At 48.0% G+C, this 15,378-nt stretch overlaps 1 protein-coding gene across 1 annotated transcript in view; it reads left to right on the top strand.

Moving 5' to 3' along the window:
• Window positions 1-15,378, top strand: part of CLMN (calmin) — a 51,195-nt gene that overhangs the window by 11,372 nt on the left and 24,445 nt on the right. Inside the window, 5 exon segments of the mRNA XM_089663815.1 lie at window positions 985-1,080; window positions 7,132-7,141; window positions 7,144-7,214; window positions 10,445-10,537; window positions 13,429-13,610. Of these exon segments, the coding sequence (XP_089519941.1) occupies window positions 985-1,080; window positions 7,132-7,141; window positions 7,144-7,214; window positions 10,445-10,537; window positions 13,429-13,610 (452 nt within the window).

Genomic DNA, 15,378 nt, shown 5'->3' with positions numbered 1-15,378 from the left:
TACAGGAGATGGTCAGAGACTGCAGACATAATACCAGAGATGGTCAGAGACTGCAGACATGGTACAGGAGACGGTCTGAGACTGCAGACATGGTACAGGAGATGGTCGGAGACTGCAGACATAGTACAGGAGACGGTCAGAGACTGCAGACATGGTACAGGAGACGGTCAGAGACTGCAGACATAATACAGGAGACGGTCAGAGACTGCAGACATAGTACAGGAGATGGTCAGAGACTGCAGACACAGTACAGGAGAAGGTCAGAGACTGCAGACATAGTACAGGAGATGGTCAGAGACTGCAGACATAGTACAGGAGAAGGTCAGAGACTGCAGACATAGTACAGGAGATGGTCAGAGACTGCAGACATAGTACAGGAGATGGTCAGAGACTGCAGACATAGTACAGGAGATGGTCAGAGACTGCAGACATAGCACAGGAGATGGTCAGAGACTGCGGACATTCTACAGGAGATGGTTAGAGACTGCAGACATTATTACAGGAGATGGTCAGAAACTGCAGACATGGTACAGGAGATGGTCTGAGACTGCAGACATGGTACAGGAGATGGTCAGAGACTGCAGACATGGTACGGGAGATGGTCAGAAACTGCAGACACACTACAGGAGATGGTCAGAGACTGCAGACATAGTACAGGAGATGGTTATAGACTGCAGACAAGGTACAGGAGATGGTCAGAGACTGCAGAAAAGGTACAGGAGATGGTCAGAGACTGCAGAAAAGGTACAGGAGATGGTCAGAGACTGCAGAAAAGGTACAGGAGATGGTCAGAAATGTTGAAATATTTTTGAACGACATTCTTTAAGTCACCGAATGTACTGAGAATTTTCATACGAATGTTCGTTGGAAAATCTGTTAGTGTATGGCCAGCTTTAGATAGCGCCCTCTTCTGGAGGACCTGTGTGTGTGTTTTTAGCTTTGGTCAGCACAGTAATAATATCTGCCATTTGTGTGTCTCCACAGTGCACCCCACCGCTGGAAGTCAAGGATTTGTTTGTGGATATTCAAGACGGTAAAATCCTGATGGCCCTCTTGGAGGTTCTGACGGGGCAGAGCTTGGTAAGTCATCTTTGGTTGGGTAGTTGGGTCGGGGCTCACCAGGGTTCAAAAATATCCTAAAGCTGGAAACATTACTCTTCAAAGTAACATGGCTATACCTGGAGGAGGACCATGTAGTCCATCAAGTCTGCCCCTGTTTTCTCTGAGTTCATTGAAGGACACACCCCAGTAGAATCTTGACCATAGGGTTATAGGTACAACCTTCAGGAGTAGGACAATAGGCAGAAAAGAGCAACAAACCTTGGCAAAGGGGTAGCACCTGCTGGTGACTAAATCCAACCCCCATCTGCTCACTTTTTTGCCTCCCTAGGTGGGTCTTTTGGGTTGTTTGGTTCTGGCTACCCACCCTTCGATGCCCACTGATTTGAGACATCCCTATGGTCAAGATTCTACCCCCCAATCTGCTACAAGCAGCTTAGTCTTTTGCTTCCTTTGGGGAGTCTTTCAAGTCATTTGGTTCTGGTTGCCCGCCCTTTGATGGTCACTGTTGTGGGACATCCCCACGGTCAAGATTCTACCAGGCTGTGTCCTTCAATGAATGTAAGAGAAACTGGGTTTTCTTTTTTCTACTCACGGTACAATTGCTCTCTCTGAGTTCATTGAAGGACACAGCCCAGTAGAATCTTGACCGTAGGGTTATAGCGCCACCTTTCGGAGAACGATAAGCAGGAAAAAAACACCTAGTTATGACCCCTGCTGGTGGCCAACCCCCCCCCCCCCCCTCCAAATCTGCTACAAGCAGCTCTGTCTTTTGCTTCCTTTGGGGGGTCTTTCAAGTCATTTGGCTCTGGTTGCCCGCCCTTTGATGGTCACTGTTGTGGGACATCCCTACGGTCAAGATTCTACTGGGCTGTGCCCTTCAGTGAACGTAAGAGAAAACTGGGGAGGGGGGGCTTCTACTCACTGGAGTTCATTGAAGGACATACCCCAGTAGAATCTTGACCATAGGGTTATAGGTACAACCTTCAGGAGTAGGACAATAGGCAGCAAAGAACAACAAACCTTGGCAAAGGGGTAGCACCTTCTGGTGACTAAACCCAACCCCCATCTGCTCAGTCTTTTGCCTCCCTAGGTGGGTCTTTTGGCTTGTTTGGTTCTAACTACCCACCCCTCGATGGCCACCTGATTTGAGACATCCCTATGGTCAAGATTCTACCAGGCTGTGTCCTTCAATGAACGTAAGAGAAACTGGGTTTTCTTTTTTCTACTCGCGGAACAATTGCTTTCTCTGAGTTCATTGAAGGACACAGCCCAGTAGAATCTTGACCACCTTTAGGAGAACAATAAGCAGAAAAAAAACACCTAGTTATGACCCCTGCTGGTGGCCCCCCCAATCTGCTACAAGCAGCTCAGCCTTTTGCTTCCTTTGGGGAGTCTTTCAAGTAATTTGGTTTTGGTTGCCCGCCCTTTGATGGTCACCCTTGTGGGACATCCCTACGGTCAAGATTCTACTGCGCTGTGTCCTTCAGTGAACGTAAGAGAAAACTGGGAAGGGGGGATCTACTCACTGGAGTTCATTGAAGGACACACCCCAGTAGAATCTTGACCATAGGGTTATAGGTACAACCTTCAGGAGTAGGACAATAGGCAGAAAAGAGCAACAAACCTTGGCAAAGGGGTAGCACCTGCTGGTGACTAAATCCAACCCCCATCTGCTCACTTTTTTGCCTCCCTAGGTGGGTCTTTTGGGTTGTTTGGTTCTGGCTACCCACCCTTCGATGCCCACTGATTTGAGACATCCCTATGGTCAAGATTCTACCCCCCAATCTGCTACAAGCAGCTTAGTCTTTTGCTTCCTTTGGGGAGTCTTTCAAGTCATTTGGTTCTGGTTGCCCGCCCTTTGATGGTCACTGTTGTGGGACATCCCCACGGTCAAGATTCTACCAGGCTGTGTCCTTCAATGAATGTAAGAGAAACTGGGTTTTCTTTTTTCTACTCACGGTACAATTGCTCTCTCTGAGTTCATTGAAGGACACAGCCCAGTAGAATCTTGACCGTAGGGTTATAGCGCCACCTTTCGGAGAACGATAAGCAGGAAAAAAACACCTAGTTATGACCCCTGCTGGTGGCCAACCCCCCCCCCCCCCCTCCAAATCTGCTACAAGCAGCTCTGTCTTTTGCTGCCTTTGGGGGGTCTTTCAAGTCATTTGGCTCTGGTTGCCCGCCCTTTGATGGTCACTGTTGTGGGACATCCCTACGGTCAAGATTCTACTGGGCTGTGCCCTTCAGTGAACGTAAGAGAAAACTGGGGAGGGGGGCTTCTACTCACTGGAGTTCATTGAAGGACATACCCCAGTAGAATCTTGACCATAGGGTTATAGGTACAACCTTCAGGAGTAGGACAATAGGCAGCAAAGAACAACAAACCTTGGCAAAGGGGTAGCACCTTCTGGTGACTAAACCCAACCCCCATCTGCTCAGTCTTTTGCCTCCCTAGGTGGGTCTTTTGGCTTGTTTGGTTCTAACTACCCACCCTTCGATGGCCACTGATTTGAGACATCCCTATGGTCAAGATTCTACCAGGCTGTGTCCTTCAATGAACGTAAGAGAAACTGGGTTTTCTTTTTTCTACTCGCGGAACAATTGCTTTCTCTGAGTTCATTGAAGGACACAGCCCAGTAGAATCTTGACCACCTTTAGGAGAACAAGAAGCAGAAAAAAAACACCTAGTTATGACCCCTGCTGGTGGCCCCCCCAATCTGCTACAAGCAGCTCAGCCTTTTGCTTCCTTTGGGGAGTCTTTCAAGTAATTTGGTTTTGGTTGCCCGCCCTTTGATGGTCACCCTTGTGGGACATCCCTACGGTCAAGATTCTACTGCGCTGTGTCCTTCAGTGAACGTAAGAGAAAACTGGGAAGGGGGGATCTACTCACTGGAGTTCATTGAAGGACATACCCCAGTAGAATCTTGACCATAGGGTTATAGGTACAACCTTCCGGAGTAGGACAATAGGCAGCAAAGAACAACAAACCTTGGCAAAGGGGTACCACCTTCTGGTGACTAAACCCAACCCCCCAAATGCTCAGTCTTTTGCCTCCCTAGGGGGGTCTTTTGGGTTGTTTGGTTCTGGCTACCCACCCCTCGATGGCCACTGATTTGAGACATCCCTATGGTCAAGATTCTACCAGGCTGTGTCCTTCAATGAACGCAAGAGAAACTGGGTTTTTTTTCTACTCGCGGTACAATTGCTTTCTCTGAGTTCATTGAAGGACACAGCCCAGTAGAATCTTGACCACCTTTAGGAGAACAATAAGCAGAAAAAGAACACCTAGTTAGACCCCTGTTGGTGCCCCCCCCCCAATCTGCTACAAGCAGCTCAGTCTTTTGCTTCCCTTGGGGGGTCTTTCGGGTCATTTGGTTTTGGTTGCCCACCCTTCGATGGTCACTGTTGTGGGACATCCCTACGGTCAAGATTCTGCTGGGCTGTGCCCTTCAGGGAACGTAAGCGAAAACTTTGGGGCGGGGGGGGGGGTCTACTCACTGGAGTTCATTGAAGGACACAGCTCCCACCCCTGTGGTTCTTGGTTTTGCATTGCTTTATGAGTATTTGAGCTGCCTGTAGCAGATGGAGGATTTGGCCACCAGCAGGGGTCATCCTTAGCAGATTAAAGTACAACTGAAGGCTTCTGTATGACAGTCTTAAAAAGTACTAAATCCAGTTACCAAAGGGCCTACTTATAGAACAGCAACCTCCAAACTGCAGTTCAGGGGCCATCCATATACAGCGCCTTGAAAAAGTATTCATACCCCTTGAAATTTTCCACAATTTGTCAGGTTACAACCAAAAACGTCAATGTATTTCACCAGGATTGGTGGTGATGGACAAACACAAAGTAGCACATCATTGTGAAGTGGAAGGAAAGTGAGAAATGGTTTTCAACATTTTTTACAAATAAATACAAAGTGTGGCGTGCATTTGTATTCAGCCCCCTTTACTCTGATACCCCTAACTATAATCTAGTGGAACCAATTGCCTTCAGAAGTCACCTAATTAGTAAATAGAGTCCCCCTGTGTGTCATGTGATCTCAATATAAATCCAGCTGTTCTGTGAAGCCCTCAGAGGTTTGTTAGAGAACATTAGTGAACAAACAGCATCATGAAGGCCGAGGAACACCCCAGACAGGTCAGGGATAAAGTTGTGGTGAAGTTTAAAGTGGGATTGCATTATAAAAAAAATCTCCCAGAGCACTGTTCAATCCATCATCCGAAAATGGAAAGAGTATGGCACAACTGCCAACCTACCAAGACATGGCCATCCACCTGAACTGACCGGCCGGGCAAGGAGAGCATTCATCAGAGAAGCAGCCAAGAGGCCCATGGGAACTCTGGAGGAGCTGCAAAGATCCACAGCTCAGGGGGGAGAATCTGTCCTCTGGACAACTATTAGTCGTGCACTCCACAAATCTGCCTTTTTGCAGTTTGTGAGAAGCCATGTGGGGGACACAGCAAACATGTGGAAGAAGGGGCTCTGGTCAGAGGAGACCAAAATGGGACTTTACGGCCTAAAAGCAAAACGCTATGTGTGGCGGAAATCTAACACTGCACATCACCCTGAACACATCATCCCCACTGTGAAACATGGTGGTGGCAGCATCATGTGGTGGGGATACTTTTCTTCAGCAGGGACAGGGAAGCTGGTCAAAGTTGATGGGAAGATGGATGGAGCCAAATACAGGGCAATCTTAGAAGAAGACCTGTTAGTCTGCAGAAGACCTGAGTCCGGGGCGGAGGTTCCCCTTCCAGCAGGACAACGACCCGAAACATCCAGCCAGAGCTACAATGGAATGGTTCCGATCAAAGCATCTTCATGTGTTAGAATGGCCCAGTCACAGTCCAGACCCAAATCCAATGGAGAATCTGTGGCCAGACCTGAGAATTGCTGTTCCCAGACGCCCTCCATCCAGTCTGACAGAGCTTGAGGGATTCTGCAAAGAAGAATGGGCAGAAATGTCCCTCTGTAGATGTGCAAAGAGACATCCCCAAAAAGACTTGCAGCTGAAATTGCAGCCAAAGGGGGTCCTACAAAGTATTGACTCTGGGGGGGCCGAATACAAATGCCGCCACACTGTTCACAGATTTATTGGTCACAAATGTTGGAAACCATTTCTCATTTTCCTTCCACTTCATAATTATGTGCCACTTTGTGTCCGTCCATCACATCCAATCCCGATAGTTACATTGTAACATGACAACATGGGGGGGGGGATACATTGTAACATGACAACATGGGGGGATACATTGTAACATGACAACATGGGGGGGGGGGAATACATTGTAACATGACAACATGGGGGGGGAGGGGGAATACATTGTAACATGACAACATGGGGGACATTTCAAGGGGGAGGGGGAATATATTGTAACATGACAACATGGGGGGGGGGGGGGGGAATACATTGTAACATGACAACATGGGGGGGGAGGGGGAATACATTGTAACATGACAACATGGGGGACATTCCAAGGGGAGGGGGAATACATTGTAACATGACAAAACATGGGGGACATTTCAGTGGGGGAGGGGGAATATATTGTAACATGACAACATGGGGGGGGGGGGAATACATTGTAACATGACAACATGGGGGGGGGAGGGGGAATACATTGTAACATGACAACATGGGGGACATTTTCAGGGGGGGGAATACATTGTAACATGACAACATGGGGACATTTTCAGTGGGGGAGGGAGGAATACATTGTAACATGACAACATGGGGGACATTTCAAGGGGAGGGGGACTTCTTCAAGGCACTGTATACAAGGTTTCAAAAGGGTGTATAAACAAACAGTCTGGCCAGTAAGGAAGATGGCCTCCAGCAAACTTCTGGTGCGTGATGACATCACAGCAGGCTCTGCCCTACAGGTTTCGTCCTAGATGTGACGAAACACATAGGGCGGAGCAGGCCTGGAGGGAGCATGGAGCAGCATTTTAGACCTTTTGTTCCTGTTTATTTATCCATCCAATGTGACTCCTAGTATATTTCTGGGTAATATTTGAATATGTCTTCCATTGCGGACTGATAATGCCGCTCCTGTCTGTGTTTTCAGCTCCATGAATACAATCGTCGTCTCATCGCATATTCCGGCTGAATAACATCGCCAAATCGCTCAAGTTTCTGGAAGACAGCAATGTAAGTGTCTTCATTGATCGACATACCGGACCGGTGTGTGTGCGTGTTTTCCTCTCGCAGAATCTGCAGGGCGCCCAGGCTCATTGTAGCGGCCTGCGCGTCTCAGGACCAGGGAGGAGGGCGGTGACAAAGTGGCAGTTAGGCAAAACTGCTCTTCCAGTGTGTGGATGTGCGCAGGTGGAGCAAAAAAATAAAAAATTCAGTCCATTTCTCCAGTAGTTGCACGTGTCCCCGTGTCCGTGATTTGCCAGCGTGGGGAAGCACTGGTATCGTGTAGATCCCTGTGCCAGCGACCCATTCACTTCTATGGGGACACACAGGGCATGGACACAGTCTCTGTCCTCATAGGACAGGTGGATGAGTGAGGGTCCCAATAGGAATGAAAAGGGCACCCAGCACTGGGTCATACAGAGCCCAGAGCAAAAATGGCAAAACCTGCGCCCCCCCCCCCCCAAGATGTTTGAGTCAGCAAAAAGCCCCTCTACCCCCCCCCCCCCCCCCAAAAAAAATCAAGACCTAATTTGCATGCTCACACCCTAAGCATACATTACCCCTCCTCCCAGTACAAATCTGTCCCCCTGTTGAAATCCCCCCTACCAGTACAAATCTGCCCCCCTGCTGAAATCTCCCTACCAGTACAAATCTGCCCCCCTCTGAAATCTCCCCTCCCAGTACAAATCTGCCCCCTGCTGGAATCCCCCCTCTCAGTACAAATCTGCCCTCCTGCTGAAATCCCCCCTCCCAATATTAATCTGCCCCATCCCTGCTGAAATCCCCCTCCCAGTACAAATCTGCCACCCTGCTGAAATCCCCCTCCCAGTACAAATCTGCCCCCCTGCTGAAATCCCCCCTCCCAGTACAAATCTGCCCCCCTGCTGCAATCCCCCCTCCCAGTACAAATCTGCCCCCCTGCTGAAATCCCCCCTCCCAGTACAAATCTGCCCCCTGCTGAAATCCCCCTCCCAGTACAAATCTGCCCCCGTGCTGAAATCCCCCCTCCCAGTATAAATCTGCCCCGTCTCTGCTGAAATCCCCCCTCCCAGTACAAATCTGCCCCCCCCTGCTGAAATTCCCCTCCCAGTACAAATTTGCCCCCCTGCTGAAATCCCCCCTCCCAGGACAAATTGTTGCACCCCTCCTTCCCCCCCAGCTCAAATCCTCTCTCTCCCTATATGCTCCCAGCACAAATCCCCCCCCCCCCCCAATTTAAAAACACATCAAAAAATGCTGTGTGTGCATTCTTTATGCTTTTTCAATGCATTGCAGACCATTTTATAGTACGTTTTGCGTTTTTGATGCATTTTGTAAATTTTTTTCGGTCAACTTGCTGGGAAGTTTAAAAACGCAACAGATGTGCATTTTCAATGCTTTTTTAGTGCATTTCAGGGCTGGTTCACACCAATGGAGTTTGCGTCTTGTCCATTTTGAGGTGCTTTTTGCTGTACGTTTTACGTTTTTGATGCATTTTGTGAATTTTTTTGGCCAACTGGGCAGATTAAAAATGCCAAATGCATCAAAAACGCAACACGTGTGCATCTTTTGGTGCGTTTTCAATGCATTTCAGGCCTGGTTCATTCCAGTGCAGTTTGCATTTTTGCTGTGTGTTTTTGGCGTGGTTTTTGATGCGTTTTACATTTTTAAAATTTTGTTTTTTTTGCCCAACTTGTTGCATGCTTGCCCTGAAGCAATGCTAATGGACCGTCAGGCCAGCCAGGCAACCAGCATTTCCAGAAGGAGTTCAGTAAGGGCAGCCTGTGTACTCCCCCCCTGGCCTGTGTCCTCCAGCTGTCAGTCCGATGTGCAGCGCGCGGATTAATTGACTAAATGCTTTTTGTGACCCGTTCTCCTCCAGAGGCGCGTCGATCTTTAATCGGATTTCTGAGATTTAATTCAGAGCAATTCCTAAGCCGGCTGGGCTGTCCGACTCCAGATTATGGGAACGCAATCAGCCTGCTGTGACAATTAAAGCGTTCCAGCTGTAGGGGGTGTCTGCACCGGGCTGAGGAGGAGACCGGAGAATCACCAGAATTATAGGAAAAAGATTGTGGAGGTCCTAATGGGTTTTATTTATTGAAAGAATCTGGATTTTAAATGAAGAAAATGCCCATTCAATAAAAATTTTTGGATTATTTTTGAAAACACATATCCAGCCTCTTTCAGCTGTAATCTACTGAAGGACGACACATTTTGGATGGCGGGCCACCATTATAACGGGTTCCCATTATCCCTGTGCTGAGTTCCCGGGTCTGTACCCCCGCTGTGCTCATTATGACGGGTTCCCATCATCCCTGTGCTGAGTTCCCGGGTCTGTACCCCTGCTGTGCCCATTATGAGGGGTTCCCACCATCCCTTTGCTCAGTTTCCGAGTCTGTATACCCGCTGTGCCCATTATGAGGGGTTCCCACCATGCCTGTGCTCAGTTTCTGAGTCTGTACACCCGCTGTGCCCATTATGAGGGGTTCCCACCATCCCTGTGCTCAGTTTCCGAGTCTGTACACCCACTGTGCCCATTATGAGGGGTTCCCACAACTCCTGCTGTGTTTTTATATATTTTATATTACGTAGGTCATATCAGGGGGAGCTAAGAATGCACAAAGGTGGTTGGGAACGCCCATATCTTCCAGGTGTGCAGGAACCAGGGGCGGACTGACCATTTGGAAAATCGGCAGTGCCCGAGGGCCCAGGGTCAGTAGGGGGCCCCATGAGATGCCCCTGGTACCTTTTTCATAGGCTTGTTTGAGTTTGGGCAAGGACACAGGGGCCCCATGATCCCCTATTGCCCGGGGGCCCCATGAGTTGTCAGTCCGCCCTTGGCAGGAACAGAATTCTGGTGGGGAAATCTCGTGGTTGGAAGGATCCTATACATAGAAGAAGACAGGAGAGGTGTCTCTGTAGATCAGCCATTCTCAGCCAGGCTTCCATGGAACCACAGGGTTCCTCCAGAGGTTGCTTGGGGTTCATTGACCTCCATTGATGGTGTCTGTAGGGTTCCAGGACCTGCACCACTTGGAAACGCTGCCTGTCAGGGTGCTATTCTGGCCACCACCGTAAGGGCTGCATTCTTTCTACTGACCACCAACACAAAGGGAATTTTTGCCGTTAACCACCTAAATTTGGCTTCAGTAAGGGTTCCCCGAGACCTGAAAATTATTTTAGGGGTTCCTCTGGGTTAAATAGGTGGAGAAACACTGCTGCAGATTATATTAATGTTGGTATTCTCTTCTTTCCAGGTGAAGTTGGTCAGTATAGATGCCGCCGAAATCGCTGATGGAAACCCCTCGTTGGTTCTCGGTTTGATCTGGAACATCATCCTCTTCCTGCAGGTAGATCACGTCTAATGCCGGCCATAGACGGGTCGAAAATCGGCCTATTTTTCGTCCGGAAAAAAAATCGGCTGATTTTCGCACCATTAGTGGGTTAATTGGTCGGCCTTTTTTTGGGCTTTTTGCACATATTTTTTATTGGGCACATTGGAAAATTCAAGGCAATGATGGGCAAATCGGCTGATCGTTTTACCGATAAAAAATCTGCGCATGAGCCGTGACCTGCAAGAAAAAGAAGAATTCCAGTCCGCTATTATATTTTACATAAAAGTCTTGCGGTTGCACCAATGTATCCATTTGTATCCGAATAAAAACATCTGTATCAGAAATGGATACAAATGGATACATTGTTGCAACCGCAAGACTTTCATATAAAATATAATAGTGGACTGGAATTCTTCTTCTTCTTCTTCTACTTCTTGTTCTACTTCTTGTTCTTCTTTTGCTTCTTTTTCTTCTTCTTCTTCTTTTTCTTTTTCTTCTTCTTCTTCTTCTTGTTATGTATTGCTCCCCTGTGTGCTCCCCTATCTCTGCAAGGGACAGAAGTAATTATGGGGTTCAATGCCGGCTATAGACAGGACAAAAATCGTCTGATTTTTTTACTGTTGGTAGTAACGTTGGCCGATCGAATGACCAATTTTTCGTTTTTTTTTTTTAAACGGACGGTTTTCGACCCGTCTATGGCCTGCTTAAGGGGTGGTATGAAGGAGAATTGATACCACCCATCCAGCAGTGAATGGATTCTGCTTTCATCCGGGTAGCCATTAGATCGAATAATTATACTAGATGCAGAAGGAGAACCTACGGGCGTTGTATGGTTGTCATTGGCGCTGTGTGGATGGCGGCCGGCTCTGAGAAGCCCATATACAGCATTGTGGACTTGTGCTGCCTTTTCTTGCTGCCATCTCTCCTTCCTTGGCAACATGTTTACCATGACATGAATGGGGGAGGTGGGACGAATGGACGGTCCCCTCTGCCGATGTGGTGGGGCCTAAGTCCTGTGCAGGGCGTACTGGCCATATTGATGGCCCTGTGGCCACTGGTTAGCAGTAGACGTGCACTTCGTTACAATTCATATTTCAGACAAAAACATCATTTTTGGAGATTCGGATTCATCCGAATCTCTGAATGGACATAGGAAGGAATGTCAACGAATCAAAAAAAAAGTAACAAAACTATATACATTTGTTTCATTCATTTCATTCGGATGACATCACATGATGCGATCGTAGTTCAGGCCCATGGGGAAATGTATTCAGTTTTCGAATTTGTTCGATTACATCCATCGTTAATTCAAATGAACGCTATGCCAGTTGATATTATCCAGTCAGCTCGTGTTATTTCCCTTGGTGGGTTGTACTAGCATCTGAAAATATAAAATCTTTCCGATTCAAATCTGTCCGATTTGATAATGCCAAAAGTATTGGGCCGCCGGCCTTTCCACGCACATGACCTTTAATGGCCCCCCAGTCTTAGTCTGTAGGGTTCAATATTGAGTTGGCCCCGCCCTTTCCACGCACATGACCTTTAATGGCCCCCCAGTCTTAGTCTGTAGGGTTCAATATTGAGTTGGCCCCGCCCTTTCCACGCACATGACCTTTAATGGCCCCCCAGTCTTAGTCCGTAGGGTTCAATATTGAGTTGGCCCCGCCCTTTCCACGCACATGACCTTTAATGGCCCCCCAGTCTTAGTCCGTAGGGTTCAATATTGAGTTGGCCCCGCCCTTTCCACGCACTTGACCTTTAATGGCCCCCCAGTCTTAGTCCGTAGGGTTCAATATTGAGTTGGCCCCGCCCTTTGCAGCTATAACAGCTTCAACTCTTCTGGGAAGGCCGTCCACAAGGTTTAGGAGGGTGTCTATGGGAAGGTTGGACCATTCTTCCAGAAGCACATTTGTCAGGTCAAACACTGATGTCGGGGGAGGAGGCCTGGCTCGCAGTCTCCGCTCTAATTCATCCCAAAGGTGTTCTATGGGGTTGAGGTCAGGACTCTGTGCAGGACAGTCAAGTTCCTCCACCCCAAACTGGCTGACTTATTGCACAGGTGGCCACCTATCACGGGACCACGCTTGGAGTCACTGAGCTCCTGAGAGCGACCCATTCTTTCACCAATGTTTGTAGAAGCAGTCTGCATGCCTAGGGGCTTGATTGTATACACCTGTGTCCATGGAGGGGATTGGAACACGTAAATCACATGATATGGAGGGGATTGGAGCACCTGAATCACATGATATGGAGGGGATTGGAACACCTGAATCCAGTGATTTGGAGGGTGGGCCCAATACTTTTGGCAATATAGTGTATACACACACAAACACACACCATGCTGTGCTACACATGCCTGAAAAAAAAAGTCATCAAAGTACACAGGACGTGTGTAGCATGTCCAGTTCTTCTGGCCATTTGCTGCGCCTCCCCTTCACCTTACATCTGTGGCCATGGAGGAGATTGGAACACCTGAATCCAATCATTCGGAGGGCTGGACCAATACTTTTGGCAATTTAGTGTATATCGAATATATCAATCTGCTGTAAAAAAATGCTATTTTTTTAAATCCACCCAGAACAACGAATATATGAAATGAATAGGAAGTTAGGAAACAAATTCCAAAAATGAATCAGTTCAACATCCGAAATGAAATTCTCTGATGAACAAATGCATCCATAACGAGACGAACATTTCCGGCGTTCACATGTCTGCTTAGCAACCCGTTTCTGTTACGATTAGAGAATCATGGAAGCAGATAAAATGCCTTGTGCAGTAATTTGGGGATTTTTCCATTCCGTATTCAGAAAGGAACATTCTGTCCACAGAAACGCGTAGACCATCTCATGCCGTTATCGGTTTTGTGCAGCAAATGTTTATATCGTCTGTATTCTCTCTGCTCCCAGATTAAAGAACTCACAGGAAACCTGAACAGAATGTCGTCGTCTTCCAGTCTATCCTCCCTGCCTGGCGGGAACGAGTCCGACGCGTCTCATCCCAGCGCGGAGAAAAGTCTGTCCGTTTCAATTAAGGATCAGCGGAAGGCCATCAAAGCTTTGCTCAGCTGGGTTCAGCAGAGGACAAGAAAGTAAGAAGAGTCGGCCCTTTCCGCCTTGCTGTAGCCTCATGTTCTGGGCTGATTAGCTCGGAGTTTGAAGGCCGACTGCTGGCAGGAAAAAAATGTGCTTTTTAATAAAAATTTTTGCATTTTAGTTATTTTCTATCTTTTCCCAGAGCAGGCATGGAAACAATGTGGCCCTCTAGTTCAGCATAGTCTGAGTGCGGGAGTTCCTCTAGTTCTGCATTGTCTGAGTGCGGGAGTTCCTCTAGTTCTGCATTGTCTGAGTGCGGGAGTTCCTCTAGTTCTACGTAGTCTGAGTGCGGGAGTTCCTCTAGGTCAGCGTAGTCTGAGTGCAGGAGTTCCTCTAGTTCTGCATTGTCTGAGTGCAGGAGTTCCTCTAGTTCTGCATAGTCTGAGTGCGGGAGTTCCTCTAGTTCTGCATAGTCTGAGTGCGGGAGTTCCTCTAGGTCAGCGTAGTCTGAGTGCAGGAGTTCCTCTAGTTCTGTATAGTCTGAGTGCGGGAGTTCCTCTAGTTCTACATTGTCTGAGTGCGGGAGTTCCTCTAGTTCTACGTAGTCTGAGTGCGGGAGTTCCTCTAGGTCAGCGTAGTCTGAGTGCAGGAGTTCCTCTAGTTCTGCATTGTCTGAGTGTGGGAGTTCCTCTAGTTCTGCATAGTCTGAGTGCGGGAGTTCCTCTAGGTCAGCGTAGTCTGAGTGCAGGAGTTCCTCTAGTTCTGCATAGTCTGAGTGCGGGAGTTCCTCTAGTTCTGCATAGTCTGAGTGCGGGAGTTCCTCTAGTTCTGCATAGTCTGAATGCGGGAGTTCCTCTAGTTCTACATAGTCTGAGTGCGGGAGTTCCTCTAGTTCTGCATAGTCTGAGTCCGGGAGTTCCTCTAGTTCTGCATAGTCTGAGTCCGGGAGTTCCTCTAGTTCTGCTTAGTCTGAGTGTGGGAGTTCCTCTAGTTCTGCTTAGTCTGAGTGCGGGAGTTCCTCTAGTTCTGCGTAGTCTGAGTGCGGGAGTTCCTCTAGTTCTGCATAGTCTGAGTGCGGGAGTTCCTCTAGTTCTGCATAGTCTGAGTGCGGGAGTTCCTCTAGTTCTGCATAGTCTGAGTGTGGGAGTTCCTCTAGTTCTACATAATCTGAGTGCGGGAGTTCCTCTAGTTCTGCATAGTCTGAGTCCGGGAGTTCCTCTAGTTCTGCATAGTCTGAGTCCGGGAGTTCCTCTAGTTCTACATAGTCTGAGTGCGGGAGTTCCTCTAGTTCTGCATAGTCTGAGTGCGGGAGTTCCTCTAGTTGTACATAGTCTGAGTGCGGGAGTTCCTCTAGTTGTACATAGTCTGAGTGCGGGAGTTCCTCTAGTTGTACATAGTCTGAGTGCCGGAGTTCCTCTAGTTGTACATAGTCTGAGTGCCGGAGTTCCTCTAGTTGTACATAGTCTGAGTGCCGGAGTTCCTCTAGTTCTGCATAGTCATGTTCTGAATGGACAACCCACAGACATGTATGTAATGTTCATACATGAACCCATAAATGATGAACGGGCTACACATAGTCAGCTATGTACTGCCCAAACATGAGCCCGTAAATGATGAATGTGAACAACCCATAGACATCTATGTAGAGCTCATACATGACCCCATGAATAATGAAAAGACAACCTATAGACATCTATGTACTGCTCATGCATGTCCCCATGAAAAATGAACGGGCAACCCATAGACCTGTATCTACTGCTAATGCATGATGCCCTGAATGAACGGGCGACCCATAGACATCTGTGTACTGCCTGTACATGAGCC

This window comes from Staurois parvus, unplaced genomic scaffold (assembly GCF_062004578.1).
Source record: "Staurois parvus isolate SC_StPar_1 unplaced genomic scaffold, SC_StPar_1.0 ptg001774l, whole genome shotgun sequence".
In the NCBI taxonomy this organism is placed as follows: domain Eukaryota; kingdom Metazoa; phylum Chordata; class Amphibia; order Anura; family Ranidae; genus Staurois; species Staurois parvus.
The sequence above is the reverse complement of the archived record's forward strand: the minus strand, read 5'-3'. Positions and strand labels throughout refer to the sequence as shown.